This window comes from Carassius carassius, chromosome 20, assembly GCF_963082965.1.
Source record: "Carassius carassius chromosome 20, fCarCar2.1, whole genome shotgun sequence".
Lineage (NCBI taxonomy): Eukaryota > Metazoa > Chordata > Actinopteri > Cypriniformes > Cyprinidae > Carassius > Carassius carassius.
In genome coordinates this window covers 20,634,791-20,650,653 of record NC_081774.1, presented here as the reverse complement: position 1 = coordinate 20,650,653, position 15,863 = coordinate 20,634,791, and the positions used below count along the sequence as shown (strand labels likewise).

General features: G+C 38.6%; 1 protein-coding gene across 7 annotated transcripts in view; it reads left to right on the top strand.

The window, feature by feature from the left end:
• Positions 1-15,863, top strand: part of arhgef4 (Rho guanine nucleotide exchange factor (GEF) 4) — a 33,409-nt gene that overhangs the window by 9,276 nt on the left and 8,270 nt on the right. For 6 of the 7 annotated variants that reach the window (XM_059502130.1, XM_059502134.1, XM_059502131.1 and 3 more), the window contains one exon: positions 12,964-13,109. In XM_059502130.1, coding sequence (XP_059358113.1) covers positions 12,964-13,109 — 146 coding nt within the window. Of the gene's footprint in view, positions 1-12,963; positions 13,110-14,561; positions 15,842-15,863 lie in introns of those variants that run through there. The other variant, XM_059502136.1, reaches the window with a different exon arrangement.

Sequence of the window (15,863 nt, the reverse complement as noted above, 5' to 3'; positions counted from 1 at the left end):
GTTCGTAATTGGTTAAGTGGTAATGTTGTGGAAGCCTCTGTCAAGTGAGCCAATGTGTATGGTAGATGTAGATGGATTGCTTAGGAGCAAAGTGACAGCTTTCCCTTCGTTGCCTGCATTTCTTGCGTTCGGCAGCAACACGTATTCCCTCACAAGATATTAATGTGCAAAGTTAACATGCATTGAGCTTTTCCACACATGTGTGATATTAAACACTGTGGCAGTGTCATGTCAGTGTTTGTGCAAAAATGCAGTGTTGTATTCAGCACGGCATGAGTGAAAGCACAGGCTTTGTTAAAAATATTTGAGGGGTAACCAACACTGCCCCTTTTGCCTCTGTGAACAGAGCCGATATATAGATTAACGCAAGTTCTTCAGGTTTAGAATCTCCATAGAGCAACTCTTTCTCTGTGCTGGCACTACCCATAGCCGTATAGAGAGACTGTGCAAAACGAATGATGTGAAATGAGATGAAATTCCAGTTTGAGCAGTATTTTGGTCTCATTATCTTCACTCAGGGTTGGCATGGTGACAGACAAGCCAATGACCGTCAGCCAAGGTAGCACTGATGTCACAAACGGCCACAGCTACCCACGTCAGCTGCAATTTGGATGTTTTTTCTCATTTTCTGCTTTGTCCTAAGAGAGATGGGATGTGACTTTTCCTGTGATGGAGAGAAATAAATGGTGCACAGTGAGCCGGGGGCATTAGCTACAGACATTTCAAACAGCGCTGTCACCTCGTCACGGTCCACTGACCACATTACAGCGCTCATATAGCTGATCGCAGAACAGTCAGAAGAACAAAAATCAGAGTGACACGTGAGAAATGTGTTGAACTGTAACGTTTGTAAGTTTGAACATTACAAGTGTTTGATGAGAGTTTGTCTACGCACAAATCCCAAGGCTCTTTCTTGGCATCTCTAGACAGAAAGAGATGGTTTGGGTTCAAGCCAGACTGGACCCGCAGAGCTCATTCACTAAACTGGGAGACTCTCTACCCTTGTGCTGTGCAACAAGAACTGTTTTTAGTGTAACTAATTACTAACTGGGATGTCTACAGTATGTACTGTAATATCTGGTCATTTGCCTTTAATACAGTTTAAACCATCTTAGAATAGATTCATAGAACCTTTGAATAGTCTCCAGTCGAATGTGGTTTGTCAGAACATCTGCCAGTTGCTTAGAGATGTTGGAGGAGGGAACTGGCTACTTACTTTTCTTTCTAAAACTGCCCACAGTGTTTGACAATATTCAAGTCAGGTGATTGAGCTGGAGAAGCCTGATGTTGAAGGTTTTCTTGGTGCTCAATATGGTTTATGATCATGACACCATATTTTTCAAATTTTTCATATCACTGGTTTCTGGGATAAAAGTTTTAGCAATTGCTGCTCTGTCATGGATGTTGTTTTTGTGAAGTTCTCTGTGGTCTTTTTTTAAGGAATCACGGTCTTGAGGTTGATTATAAAAAGTTCAGTCACTCCTCAAAGTAGTTATTAATATAGTTCATTCTTGTTTGATGGGCCCTATCATTCACTTTCGGTTTTTGCCCCTTATTCTTCTTCACTTATTAAGTCTTGCCATGATTTGCGTGTGCATTCATAATCATAAACCTTGTTGTACTGAAAACACCAAACAATTTGGCCGTTAAAATTTGAAACATTCCTGCAAAATGGACTTCAATGATTTGCCCTTTTTGGAAGTCTGATAAATCAACATTTAACCCACGGCTTGTACTAAACACAACACAACTATTCTAAAATGATTTATAAACTACAGAATATAAACAACAAAAAGATATAATAGAAAACAATCACAATATTTGTCTATTCACTGTAGTCTGCACATATGTTATTAACCTCTTATAATAATGGGTTTTCACATGATTTCTTCCAGCTCCTGTATTTGTGGACATTTAAAGACATTTATAATGTTACAAAAGATTTCTATTTCAAATGAATGCTGTTCTTCTGAACTTTCTATTCATTAAAGAATCCTTGAATATATGTAGCAGAGTTTCCACACAAATATTAAGCAGCACAACTGTTGTCAACATTGATAATATAAAAAAAATCTTTTTAATGACCAAATCAGCATATCAGAATGATTTCTGAATGATCATGTGACACTGAAGACAGGAGTAAAGGCTGTTGGAAATTCAGCTGTGCCATCACAGGAATAAATAACATTTTAAAATATACTAACAGTTATTATAGTAATATAAATTCTGAAAACTGTAGCACTTTACAGAGTAGCAGATTTGGGAGGAAGACAAAGGTGAGAAAATTGTAATAATATATCAGATTGTTTGTTTTTACTGTATTTTTGTTAAAGCATAAGCATGAGATGCTTCTTTCAAGAACATCTTGCTGAGCCCAAGCTTTTGAACAGTACTTTCTGCATGCACCCTGACACATTGAATACCATAAATGGCTTTTCCTGCATATACACATCAAGGATGCCTGCAAGTACAGGTGTGGTATAGAAAAGGTGACACGCAGTAGAAATAGTCTCAAAGGATGTGTCACCACCACCACTCATCAACATATCATGCTTCTATAAATCCTCTTCTCTTCTGCTTTCATTATTTGTGTGAAATGTACGACCACTTCTCCCTTGTCTGAGTGCCAGAAATAGAAAGTCTCAGTTCTTCTCAAAAGCACTTTCATTAAAGTCTTGAGTTTCCACGCTGGAAGACTAGGAGATGTGTTGCTGTCCGTATTTTCCCTGTGGGGTATTTTGTCTTGAATGCAGAATCTTGTGATCGCCCAGTGTGAGCCGGGTCAAGTGATAGCGAACGAGTCTAAAGTTTGTTTCTAAAATGAACACTCATTGCTTAATCCTCATAAATGATCATTCCTCAAGAAACTGAATGACATGCCATTCGATGTTTAATTTAACCAAATTAATTACACTATGCCTTTGCTTTTCATAGTCCAACAATTGCTCTGCTAATCTGTTTAGTGTGTAGACTGTACGGGGGTCTACAGCCCCTCAGGCCCTATCACGAATGACAGCAGTAAGACAGATGGTGTTTCATTCACACCTTTATACATAAACCGCATCCGTACAGCTTTACGGTATGATAGCCTACTTCAGGCACAGAACACTCTTTCTCCATATACTTTAGTGTCTTTTTCTGGTTTCTGTTATGCAGAAAAGAAGTGAAGGGATTGAAAGTGTTTGACAAGAGCTGTTATGAATGTTAAGTCTCTAAATAGATATTCAAATGAGGGCTACATCTCTACAGGATTTCAGCATTTTAGGTTCTTCGATGGTTCTTTGTAACATTTTAGGTTCAGTGAAGAACACTTGAATTTTTAAGATTGCTGTATTGTTCTTCGGAGAAAAGGTTTAAATGAAATGAATGATACTTGCTAAATCATTATTAATCATTATTATAAATACTGCCCATATTTATCGCTTTGCCTCATACCATTTGTGCTGCTCACAAGAATAAAAGCTCAGATCATGTGACCTATTGAAAAGAGGCGAAGAATTCATAGAATTCAGACTTAGGATTGTAACTTGGCAGGAAATAAATCATGAGAAAATCCCATATACTTGTGATGTAGGAGGAACCCGAGCCACAGAAAAACACCCTAGCAACCACATAGCAACACAGTTAAACCCATTCCTCTATAGAGTAAACTGCATACCATAATTTTTGGGGGATAAATATAATGCATTATAAAAGTAGTTTATATAATGCACCTTATAATAGATTGTATGATATTGTGAGTAACTGTACTGTAACCACAGTTATAATGCATTATAATACTTATCTATTCATTTGTTACATCATTAGAAAGTATGATGCAATAAAACACATGACAAACAAACCTTCAAATATTGTAATGCATTTTAACTTTGGTTACAGATATGGAAAGATATAATGCATTAAAATGTACATTATACTTTTAAAATGCATTACACATAAAGTGTTACAAAGATTTCCTATATGGCATCAGGCTGTACTGTATCAGCTTTGTTTCATCACTGTTACTATACACAGTGTTTGTTTGCAGTATCCACTGTGACTCAGTTGCTTCGCTCTTTGAGGTATTTAGCTCAGTCTGTGGGTGAAATGGCACTGCAGTGTGATGCTACATCCACAGTCACAATGAGCAGAGGCCCACACGGCCACAGTGTACCGCAGCACTGACCGGGGGAATTCTCACCATTGTGTGAACGCCTCAGCTCGGCTCTCAAACAGATCACACTTTGTTGAACCAGACGGCTCAAAGGCAACTTTTTATGGCTATGTTCTACCGTATTATTATGATAGCAATTCTTAAAACTGCAGCTGTTTTAGAGTAGCAGATTAAATAGGAAGACACAGGTGAGAAAATCTCAGCCTTATTTTCACTGCGGTCAGGATGTCATGTTCCCAGCCTAATTCCACCCCCTCATAGCCACAGCACGGAGGGAGACATCATCACTGCTGTGAAATCATTGTGGCATATTTTCATTCTCTGCGAGTTCATGGAGAGATTCCAGACACTCCTCCTTCTGTTTGGATCATTTAATAAACTTTGATCCTGTTTTTCAGGGTTAGTAATAATCTGCAGTCTACACAGATTACTGTTCCAGACTTCTGTTGCATTGACATCAGTCTGCCAGGAAGTCGAATGAGGGTAAAAGCTGAAGTTTGCTGGTTGAGGGGGAAAAAGACAGGAAGTAAGATTAAAAGATAAATAAAGAAAAGAAGAAGAACGAAAAAGACCAGAACAGGATTGGTGCATTGACGTAGTGAAGAACATAATTCATATGGCCCTTACAGTTCAAGTCTAAGTTCAATAGTTTGCATATTATTGTTATATATTAGCTAAACTGGTAATGTTTGCAGTTACTAATAAATGTAGTGGCTTGAGGCTTGTAGTCTATATTAAATTTACATTTATGCATTTATCCAAAGCGACTTACAGTGCATTATTACAGTGCATTACTTACAGACATCATGTGTTCCTCGGGAATCAAACCCCCAACCTTGCGCTTGATATCGCAATGCTCTACCAATTGAGCTACAGGAACACAGTCTATGTGTGTTAGATTTGAAGTCATACATATGCTAGTGTACTCCTAAACATTGACAAAATTATCTTTTTGAAGAATTTGGTTTAATTGATGTTTTCAGTTACCAATAAAATTAGACCCACATTATTGCACTTAAAATTAAATCATGTGGTTTTTAATCCATGTATATATTTTTTTTATGCACAAACAGCTTGTAACACTCCAAAGTGAGAGGAAAACTTGAAATCGCATCATATGACCCCTTTAAACTTGATGATCTGTATACGAAACAATGAGAAGACAAAACCAGATGAAGGTTCTTTGCTCTCCATGTTCACCTCAGCCCTCTGTTTACCGTCTGAGCAACAATTTACCCAGAATTCCACAGCCATCGTCACTCTGCCTGGAGTCCATCAAACTGTCCTGGCATCTCAAGTGCTCATCAGTAATCTCGCCACAGACATGTTTAGCTTAAAGTGAGGAATATCATGCAGCTTTAATTTGTCAGTTAATGATGTGCGCCTGTCTATTATAGTGAGTACAGCTTATCAGTTCCTCAAGTCTGTTGTCAGGCAGGCACCAGCAGGACCGCCTGGCTGAGCTGTGCTAGGCACAGGCTGCTCCTCTCTAGGCTCTAACGGCTGCCTCCTCTCAGGAAATGAGTTCCAAGTCACTTTTACGGCTTGTTTTATACAAACTAAATTAGCATGTGTATCGTATCTGATACAGAATAAGAGAAGCGTTCTTTGGAACATCGTTTACACTGTTTTACATGCAGTACACTACTGTTTAAAAGTTTGGCATCAGTTTGTTTGGTTACATTTTTTAAATGAAGTTAATTCTTTAATGGCAAATTGCAGCAGCCATTACTCCAGTCTTCAGTGTGTCACATGATCCTTCAAAGATCATTCTTGTATAACGATTTGGTTAAATAATAAATAGATCTTATTATTGTAAATGTTAAGAACATTAGTGCTGCTTAATAATTTGTGAAGTTTTTAATTAATAATAAATAAATGTACACATTTTTAGCTTAATAAACATCTTTACGGACACTTTTGATTTAATGTGTATTACCTGAACAATAAAACAAACTAACTTTTGAACGGTAGTATTTATAATATATAATTCTGTAATTCAGTTGATGTTTGCTCACAGGTGTGAATAGAACCTGTTTTAGAAATGTCTTTAGTGGCAAATCCAGTCAGTTATACTTGCTAAATCAACTAATAGGATAAATTGACCCATTATTGTACAAGGCTCTTATTTTGAATGTCAGGTTTACAGCAGACTTTTGTCAGATGACTCTGGCGTGGATTGAGTGTAATACTCTTTGACTGGATGTGACGTGGAGATACCTCACAGGGCCGGCTGTCTCTTCTCTGATACACAGGGAATGTCAGACTCCACTGGGCTGAATGTTTACCAGTCAGGATCTTATCTGTGACTCACAAGCTATCTTTCTTTGGTCAGGCGCTCTTAGCATAACTCTTCATCAAGAGTGCTTATCTGTGGCGAACTGATTAGCTAGCTTCAATTTTCCCTTTTAATGTAAAGTCTTTGTCAGTCCAAACATAAGTTTAAGCTGTAATGTTCTTTCATCGTAACTTGATTGTAAGATTTTTAAATGTTTTTGAAATTAGTATTTTATGCTCACCAAAGCTGCATTTATTTAATCCAAAATCCCAAAAAAATAAAAAATACTGAGAAATATTATTTTAGCTGCCATTACTTCAGTATTAAATGTCATGTGATCCTTCAGGAATCTTTCTAATTTGCTCATTTGGTGCTGAAGAAACATTCCTTATTATTATCAATGCTGAAGAAGTCTGTGTTAATATTTTTATGGAAAGCGTATACTTTTTTTTCAGGATTCTTTGAATATTGCATTTTTTATTTTATAGATTTAACATAGCAATTGTTTGAATCACTGGGTATCTATATGCATATACCATGATATTTACGTTTTGTGCGTTATGAATGTAGGTTTATTGACTTCAGCTGGTTACTCATTTAAATTCACACAAAAAATGATATGCTTATTGATAGTAAGTAAGGTATTGTTTGTAGGAGTTATGTTTAGGTATTGGAAAGGGTTAAGGGATCTAGAATATGGTCATGCAGTATAAGCCATGTGCTTTATAAGTTCTAGTAAACAGCCAATATGCTAGTAATATCCATGCAAATATGGTTAATAATGAATAGTATTCCTTAATCTAAAGTGTTAATGACTTACTTTCTTCAGTTGAACACAAAAGACATTTCAAAAAATGTTTGTACCTAAACAGTTGCTGGTAGCCATTGACTTCCATAGTACAGAAAAAAATTAAATAAAATACTATGTAAGTCATGAGGGTGAGTAAATGACATTTTGGGTGAACTATCTCTTTAAACTCTCCATGCTGATGAAGACTCTCTCTGGTTTCACAACAGAACTGCTGCATTTGTCCATGCTAGCCTCATACTGTGGTGTGTGCAAATATCAGCACATTTTTGCTCCATCTGTGTTGTTGCCTGCCGTGCCGTACAATCATTTCACCCATTTACATTGGTCAGGCTGAGTCGTGTGCTTTATTTTGATTTGAGAATTAGCCATGAGCTGCTAGCTTTCAGAGAAACTCTCATTAAAGCCATTTCACGAAAGTAGGCTACATGTGCAAATGGACTCTGTGATTTGCCTCGGGTCCTGCAGCTCTGATTTCAACAATATGTGGGTAGTAAGACCAGTGGTAATGTGTTCGGTTTACTTAAACATGGCATCATTACTCCTGGCAGGCTTTGACAGCTCTGGGACATTTTGCTGCTCAGAGCTCTGATCTGAATTTGAATCAGACACATGTTGCTGTTTTAGAGGCGGAGCTCCATGTCTCACACATTTGTTTCAGATGCTGCAGTGCACCTACACATATGGTTTATCAAAGTTAAATAAAGACATTTACAATGACAAGGAAGTATAGCACTCATCTGATGGATTTGATGCTGTCTGTTGTTTAAAGTAAATGTAGGACACCTTTTGTAAAACACATGAGCTGATGATTTTTTTTCTAGAAGAACCCTTTGGGCTTATAGATCTACATTGATCTCTGTGCCACTCAAAGCCAGCTTCTAAACCAGCTCTTTAAAGTCTATTTCACTGAGTTCGCCTGCTTTGTGAACTCTGTCGCACTCACATGCAAAAAAAAAAAAAATATATATATAAAAGACATGGTGGTGCATTGATTGAACTCTGTTAGGAAGAGTGTGCAATCAATAGGAGTTAAAATCTTTATTTATTGCTATATGTATATGTTGTATATATTAGCAGCTCAAGGACTGCTGGGATACATAAAAAGGGACAGTTCACCCAAAAATTATTCTGTGTCAATTAATCACTCTCATGTTGTTCCAAAATGTAAGACTGACTAGTTTTAGTCATTTTAACACTTAAACATAACTTCACATAATTTTATTTCATTTTTTCCCCATTATCTTAGTTTAGTTAGTGATTTTACTAGCTTAACAGAATTGCATTGTAGTATGGACGACAGCTGTAACATTCTTTAAAATATCTTTTTGTTGTTGTTGTTGTTGTTGTTGCATTCCATAGAAAACTAAAAACTTATGAGGGTTAAAAAGGGCAGGGAACAGATTTATATATTTTGAGTGAACTATACTTTTAAGTAGGTACTTTATACATTGGTGTTATCACAAATCATGCGCCTTTGTCCCCCTCTGAATACACATTTTAATGATGTAATGCCATAGAGTGTTGAGTAGCTATCCTTTGTGAAATCCCAGTGTGGACATTGCATTATGGCCACAGAGGGGGTGCTCGTGAGCAGCCATTTAAACCATAAAATCATTAATGGGACACCCTGCGGTATTGTTGGACTTTGCGGATGGACATAAGCAAAGGTTACAAGACCACAACTCCACATAAAGTGAGCCATTAGGGACAGGGCCATAATGTACATTATACATCTATCATCCATCAGTATGGCTGCTTTTATTCTTAGAGCAAACCTCTCCTCTAAATGCACGCATTGGGTAAATTACAGAAAGAAAAAAAAACTTGCCTATAAGTTGTTCAGTGTTTTTTTCCTTTTTTCTTAAGGTGAATGACCCCTTTTTTGCTGACTTAGCGGGTAATGAACGTATTTTTATTCGGTGTTTGCCGCTAACTTATGTACTTCATAGGTTTTGTTGGCTGTTATAATGGAAGATAGTGTCATTTTAGAACTAGGGCTTAATCTTTAAAGAGCATGTGGGTTAGGCTGAGTGGAAGTGTTTGTGTGCATGGCTCAGAGGTGAATTTGTGTGGTCGGGTGACTTTATCTGAGGATATGGACTCATAAGGAAGCAGGTCAGTGCGCATTCACAGTCCTGCCTATTTGATCAACTCCTTATACTACCCTCAGTAGATCATGAATCACACATAAAGATATACATGTGTGTGTGTTTTCATGCATGGGGCCTTAACATGGTAAACTGGATAAAACATGCATGAGTTAACATTACATTACATTTATTCATTTAGCTGACGCTTTTATCCAAAGCGACTTACAATTGCTATACTGTATATGTCAGAGGTCACACGCCTCTGGAGCAACTAGGGGTTAAGTGTCTTGCTCAGGGAGACATTGGTGTCTCACAGTGGATTCAAACCCGGGTCTCTCACACCAAAGGCATGTGTCTTATCCACTGCGCCAACACCACCCCATTAACATGCTCAGGTGTGTAGATGGTTACAGTCTTTGTGCTTTTCAGGGACTGATTCTAGACTACATACAGTACTAGAGTTTTTATGTACTGTACTCATAGAGCAGTGTTTTATTACAGGAATATTTCAGGATCAAAACAGGTTATCCTCAATAGACAGCATTTATAGCCTTGTGTTAGACATGTCTTTTGTTTTCTTTAAAAAAGTCAAGGTGATGGTAAGATATTTACAATGGAATACAATAAATTATGTTGTTAAGATGTATTTTTTTGGACTATAAATCAGTTAACCTTATCATTTTAGTCCTTTTAAAGTTTTATGCATTATGTTGTCATTTTAAATATTGGATATTTTGTCAAGAAGTTATTTTTCACACTAAACTCTTAATGAACACAAATCTTGTAGCTATATTTTTTGAAATAGTGTATATTTTAATGGATTGGCCCCATTTACTTTCATAGTGCTTCACTTTATCACAGATTTTAAATTTTTATTTTTAAGAAAAGGAGGGATAATTCAAAATGTATTTTGTGGTAATCAACATTATTCAACAAATGCTGTTGATTGAGCTTAACGTACTGAATCCCGAATATTTCTTTAACTCCACACGGCAATGTAAATGCAATATACATTTATACAAATAAGGCTTTTAAGTTCTAAAAATGTCAAGTATTGGCATCAGTTTGTATTGAGAAAGTCTCATGTTTATGCAGTAAATGAGATTCCAAAGTCTCCTCCCTGATTCTCCATCTAATACCTCCTCCAGATCTGTGCAACAACATCCTCCAAAGGCCTGACAACAAAACCCAAACCCTGTTCTGTTCTGTTTTAAATCCAAAGGCAATATTACAATCAAAACATTCCCTTGTTGCACATGAACGCAGTTATGGGGGCTGTCCTAGACAGGATTGTTTGGGTTACCCCACTGTGACCGTCTGACTTCAGGCTCTGAGTGAACTATATTTGATATCATCAGCCCATGTGGAGGCTGTGGAAATGCTGAACTCTGCTGACATGTGCCGTTGCATTGCTCTATGCTTTGAGCCATACTTAACAGCCTATAAACAAATCAGGATCAGATCTGATGCGCTTGTCTGTCTCGCTAATCAATCCACGGCACCACAATTAACCTACATAGAAGATCATAACAGGATTACCAGATGAATTTTCACACGTACAGACAGCTTTTGTTGTAATGACTGAAAATCTGCTGTGTTTTTAGGGTTGTTTCCCCCCCCCCCCCAAAGATCCATTTCAACAGACGGGAAGCCACTCTCACTACAGTTTCAATGCCAATTACATTTTCTATTATATCTTCAAGATTTAAAGCACTAGTCCCATTTACCCTGATTTCACGGACCGTCCTCTCATGCATCACCAGAACAATGGATCTTTCAGAGGGTGTAGATTTCTCTCCTATCCATTTATTATGAATGAGACAGGAAGAGAGATGCTTGGCCAGGTCTACTTTTCCTCACTGGTTTACTGCACACTAATAAATAATAGCAGTCCTGTCAGAAGAGATGCCAGCCAGCTATAGCAGCAGAGAGTGTTCCCAATGTTTCAAACAGCAAACACATGAAAGGGCACGTTAATGTACCACTGTGGAGCCAATAAACATCTCACCAGAGTTTTATTTGAGCATTTTGGTCACACAGTTGGCTCAAAAGTGAAAGGAAACGCTAACTGCAAGCTTGTTGTTATGGCTCCCTTGAGTGTCTGCTAACAATCTTAAAACCACTGGTTTGTTAAGAAAGCTTTGTTTTGATGCTAGATCTGTTAGCAATTCTGTTGACAAGTGCTTTGGTTACTTTCTAAAAGAAAGTTTAGCAAAATACTAAGTAGATGTGAACCAGAGGCTGGCAAAGAACAGTACTTTGTTTTTATTAAAGAGTCACATGATGCAGGAGACTTTTTCTGTTGCTCTTCATTATTGGTTTTCGTGTTTGTCATGTTTTTGGATGTACTGTTACTGGGACAGTGCAGATTTTGCTTCAAGCTAGTGTTGCTACAAAAGACACAAATCTAGCTTGACCGTAAAGCATTTATAAAAGGACAACAACAAACTGTAGGACAGATGTTTATGTGTGAGTCTGGATAGTGGATAAAAAAAGAAATTGTGTGCCATTCGGTGTGATGGTATGTTGATCTTTGTGGTGTGTGAGCCATCTTCTCTCAATATGTATCCTTCAAATCAAATATTAATTGCTATTTAGTGGATTAATGCTCTTATCAAGTGTGGTCATACAAGTGAGGTCATTAAATTTCCTGGCTGGGGAAATGGTTGGTAACCTCAAGCTCCCGGTGCTAAATTCTGGGAGATTGGTTACATGCTAAATGATTTTGAAAAAAAAATAAAAATAATAATAAATAAACATACAGTAAATCTGCATAATTAAAATATTGCTCTTGAACTAATGAATAGTACATCTGACATGTTTAAAATGATCATATCAGGGTCACAGAGCAGGATGTTTTATTGTTATTTATATCAAAGACTCCCAAATATGACGAAAGCCCCAGAAGAAACCACTTTCCTTAAATGTATTTAATATATGTACTATTATAAATACACACAGTGTTTGCTTAAATAACTAGCTTTTATATTGTCGTTGTGCTAAAGCAAAATATTTCACAAATATCTGCTAAATATTTAAATATTTGCTGTTTGCCTCTTGAAGAAGAATCACTTAATGTGTTCCCCAGTTGTAAGTCGCTTTGGATAAAAGCGGCTGCAAAATGACTAAATGTAAATATTAACTTTGTGTTCATCTGAAAAATTATATGGACCCTCTATCACCCCCTTGTGGCCTCCTGTGGGTCCCACCTGGCCTAGAAAAAGCCATTTTATTCCACATAGAGTGGGTCACAAAGTCAGAGAAGGCACCATTTTGGAATCACATGACCAGTCAAATACTATTGCATTTAAAGTATTTTTTAAGACATTTGGTTCATTCATAGGCCATTACTTCACTATAAGACCACTGTCATATTGGCCAGAAAAACATAAACAAAAATGACTTATCTACTTTTAAACACCTGTAAAAATATTATATACTGCTTAAGTGTTGCAAAAGGACTATTTTGTTGTGAACCAACGTGAGGATTTATAAACCTTTTTGTATCTTTTAAATACATTCCATTTGCCATATCAACAAACACAATATTATTGCAAAAAAAATGTTGAATATGCATTTAGTCTAGACCACAAATGTTGCAGTACTGACAGTTTTGTGCTTTACTTTTCAGCCTTGGTGATAACTGATGGACCGCAGGATAAGTCTGGCCTTGCGGATGAGGTGGGGAGTGAAGATGACCTGTACAATGAGTTTCGCAGCTCCTCCAACCGATTCGGACACCCAGGAGGAGGAGGAGAACAGCTGGCCATAAATGAGGTAGAGCATACACAGGCTGTCTATGTGCTACTGTTTGTGTTCACAGATTGTCCTTACAGTGCCAAAACGAACTGTGTTTTTGCTTGAAGACAACTGGTTACAGACAGGCTTTCAAGGCACCACTGTAGTATAGTATGTAACTGTGCTCTTGATTCAGTGTTTAAACATGTTGGAATTCAGTCACTGTTTTATAATAGTCTTCTAGCCATCTGTTCCTCTCCTGAGGCCTGAGACCAGCAGAATGACCTGCTGCCACTGTACTTCTCCCATCATCTTCAGCATGACTGAAGATGAATCCGTGTTGTTGGAAGATGCTGTTATCTACAAGAAAATTCAGAGAATATGCAGAGTGTCGGAGTTTGATTTATGACTGTTTGGTACCATTTTCGAATGCTGCTCAGTAACTCCATTCAGAATTTTAGTTAGAAACAGCAGAAAAATCGAATTAACAGCCGGGCCTCTGGGAGCTTGGTGTGCACTGAGCTGCGCAAAAACCCTGTGCTGATGCTGTTGTTATTGTTTTTAGCCCTTCTGTCCTGGTATAGTATCCAGTAAATAATAAACAGGCAAAATTAAAGTGTCACTGTTTTAATAGGGAGCTACAGACATGATTGATACAGTACCTCGAATCATGGTCATAATCATTTCCCCCCCCCGAGATCTAAGCGTGCATTATAGAAGGGACCTGAGGCATATTTAGCCACCAGAATATAACCCCTTAGCAGTTCCTGGTTCGAAACCAGCAAGCTTTTATGGGCGTGTTTAGTCTGTTTTTCCAGCCTTAAATAATAGTTTCCTTCAGATTCAATACCAGTTTTGGTGGAAAAACACTAGTAGAGATTTAGGCCACTTAGCAAACACCCACAGTAGCCTAGTTTACCACAAAACATATATGGTAACACTTTAGTATAGGGACCAATTCTCACTATTTAACTACTTGCTTATTAGCATGCTTATTATTAACATATTGGCTGTTTATTGTTCTGCATGACCATATGCTACATCCATAATCAATAACTTAACTTAACAAGTACCTTATTAAATAGTAACAAGCTGCAAATTGGGATATTATATATATCCCAATTAAAAAAGCTATATATATATATATATATATATATATATATATATATATATATATATATATATATATATATAAAACATTGTCATATGCATTACCATGCTAAAATCACATGATGAGAGTTGTCATGATAGAAATATATTCTCCATGGAAAATATATAAAAATCTAGTTTTAGTGTTAATTTCTTGTGATGGGGGGAACAGCTTGTTTCAGTGTTGGGGAGAGGGAGTGATTATTTCACTTGTGTGTGTGTGTCAAAAAGGCACAGCTGCTGATTTAAAGGGAAGTATCGTGCTGTGTGACACTGTGACTGGGGATGGGGCTTTGCGGCCGAGAGAGAGAGTGAGAGAGAACAGCAGGTTAGTGGAATCAGAGGCCCTTCACTAATCCCATTAGCTGTGCACAAATTGATGCACGGGAACAAGACGAGTGAGGATGACTGAGTTAATCCTACCTCACTGACATCGGCCCGGGTGAGGAAATGAAAGCTTGAGAGATATTTGGCACCTCATGCATTCTTTAATTAATATCTCCAGCAGCATTTCTGTCATCGTAGCACTGCCTCAAGAAGACGAGCACGACGTGCTTGCTTTTACACTGGAAGTGCGGCTGACGGGCGGCCGGCTCGGCCAATGGAGAAGCGCCAGGATAGAAAGGATGTACTGTGCTGCATTCTCTCGCATTCCTTCCCCCACCGCTACCTCCCTCCTGCTGCTGCTAAGGCCGGCCTCCTGTACTCTGGTATCCTGGATACGCTTCACAGCACCGCCAGCCGATTGGCTGGGAAGGATGAGAGGAAAAAAAAACAGGAGCAAAAACAGAAGTCAATTCAGGGAGATGGATGGATGGTTTTTGCTAGAGCCGCTAAGCACAGATGCAGCAACCATTTCCGCCCCTCAGCTTTGCATTTTGCAAAAGAGACAGTGAAAAGAGAAGGGATTTCAAGCGCGTTAATCAGATCCAAGGGAATTAGCACGGCCGTGTGTTTAAGCAGAGCAGGAGGACGAGGGACGGGAATGAGGGGGAGGCAGCTAAGGGGAGCATAGGACGAGAAAAACAGACAGGAAGGGGCACAAAATAGCACAGAAGAAGAAGAATACATGGAGGCGGAGAGACACATCCACCCCTGCTCCTGACATCAGAAGTGTGCGGGGAGAGATCCGAGGGGAGTCAGGGACGAGGAGGAGGAAGAGAGAAAAAACGAGAAGGGAACGGAAAGGAAGTGAGCAGGTAACTGTGGACGTGGAGGCTCTTCCCCCTCCCTCTCACGTTTCACCGAGAACACTGAGCGGATCCGGCCGGCAAACCGTGTGCCGTCGAGCGTTCGCACGCAGACCTCTAGCCGAGGGGGTTTCCGACGCCATGGCTCGCGGAGGCCAGCGAACGACGTCTCGGCAGGGCATGGCTCACTTCCTGTTGCGGTGCAACCTCAGCCCGGAGGCCCAGAAGTTGGTGGTGTTCGTCATCATGATGTTGCTGGTCATCATCAACGTAGTGCTGATGTTCCTGCTGGCCTTCCAGTAGGGCGCAGCCGCAGTGAGGAGAAAGAGCGAAGGGAGGGGTGGAGAGGAAGACAAGGAGGAGGAGGAGGGAAAGTTGGTCCCTCTTGCTCACTCGTGGATGGGTTTTCAGGATGCAGACATCACAGTGCAGGTAACAGGAATGGGTGTGACTG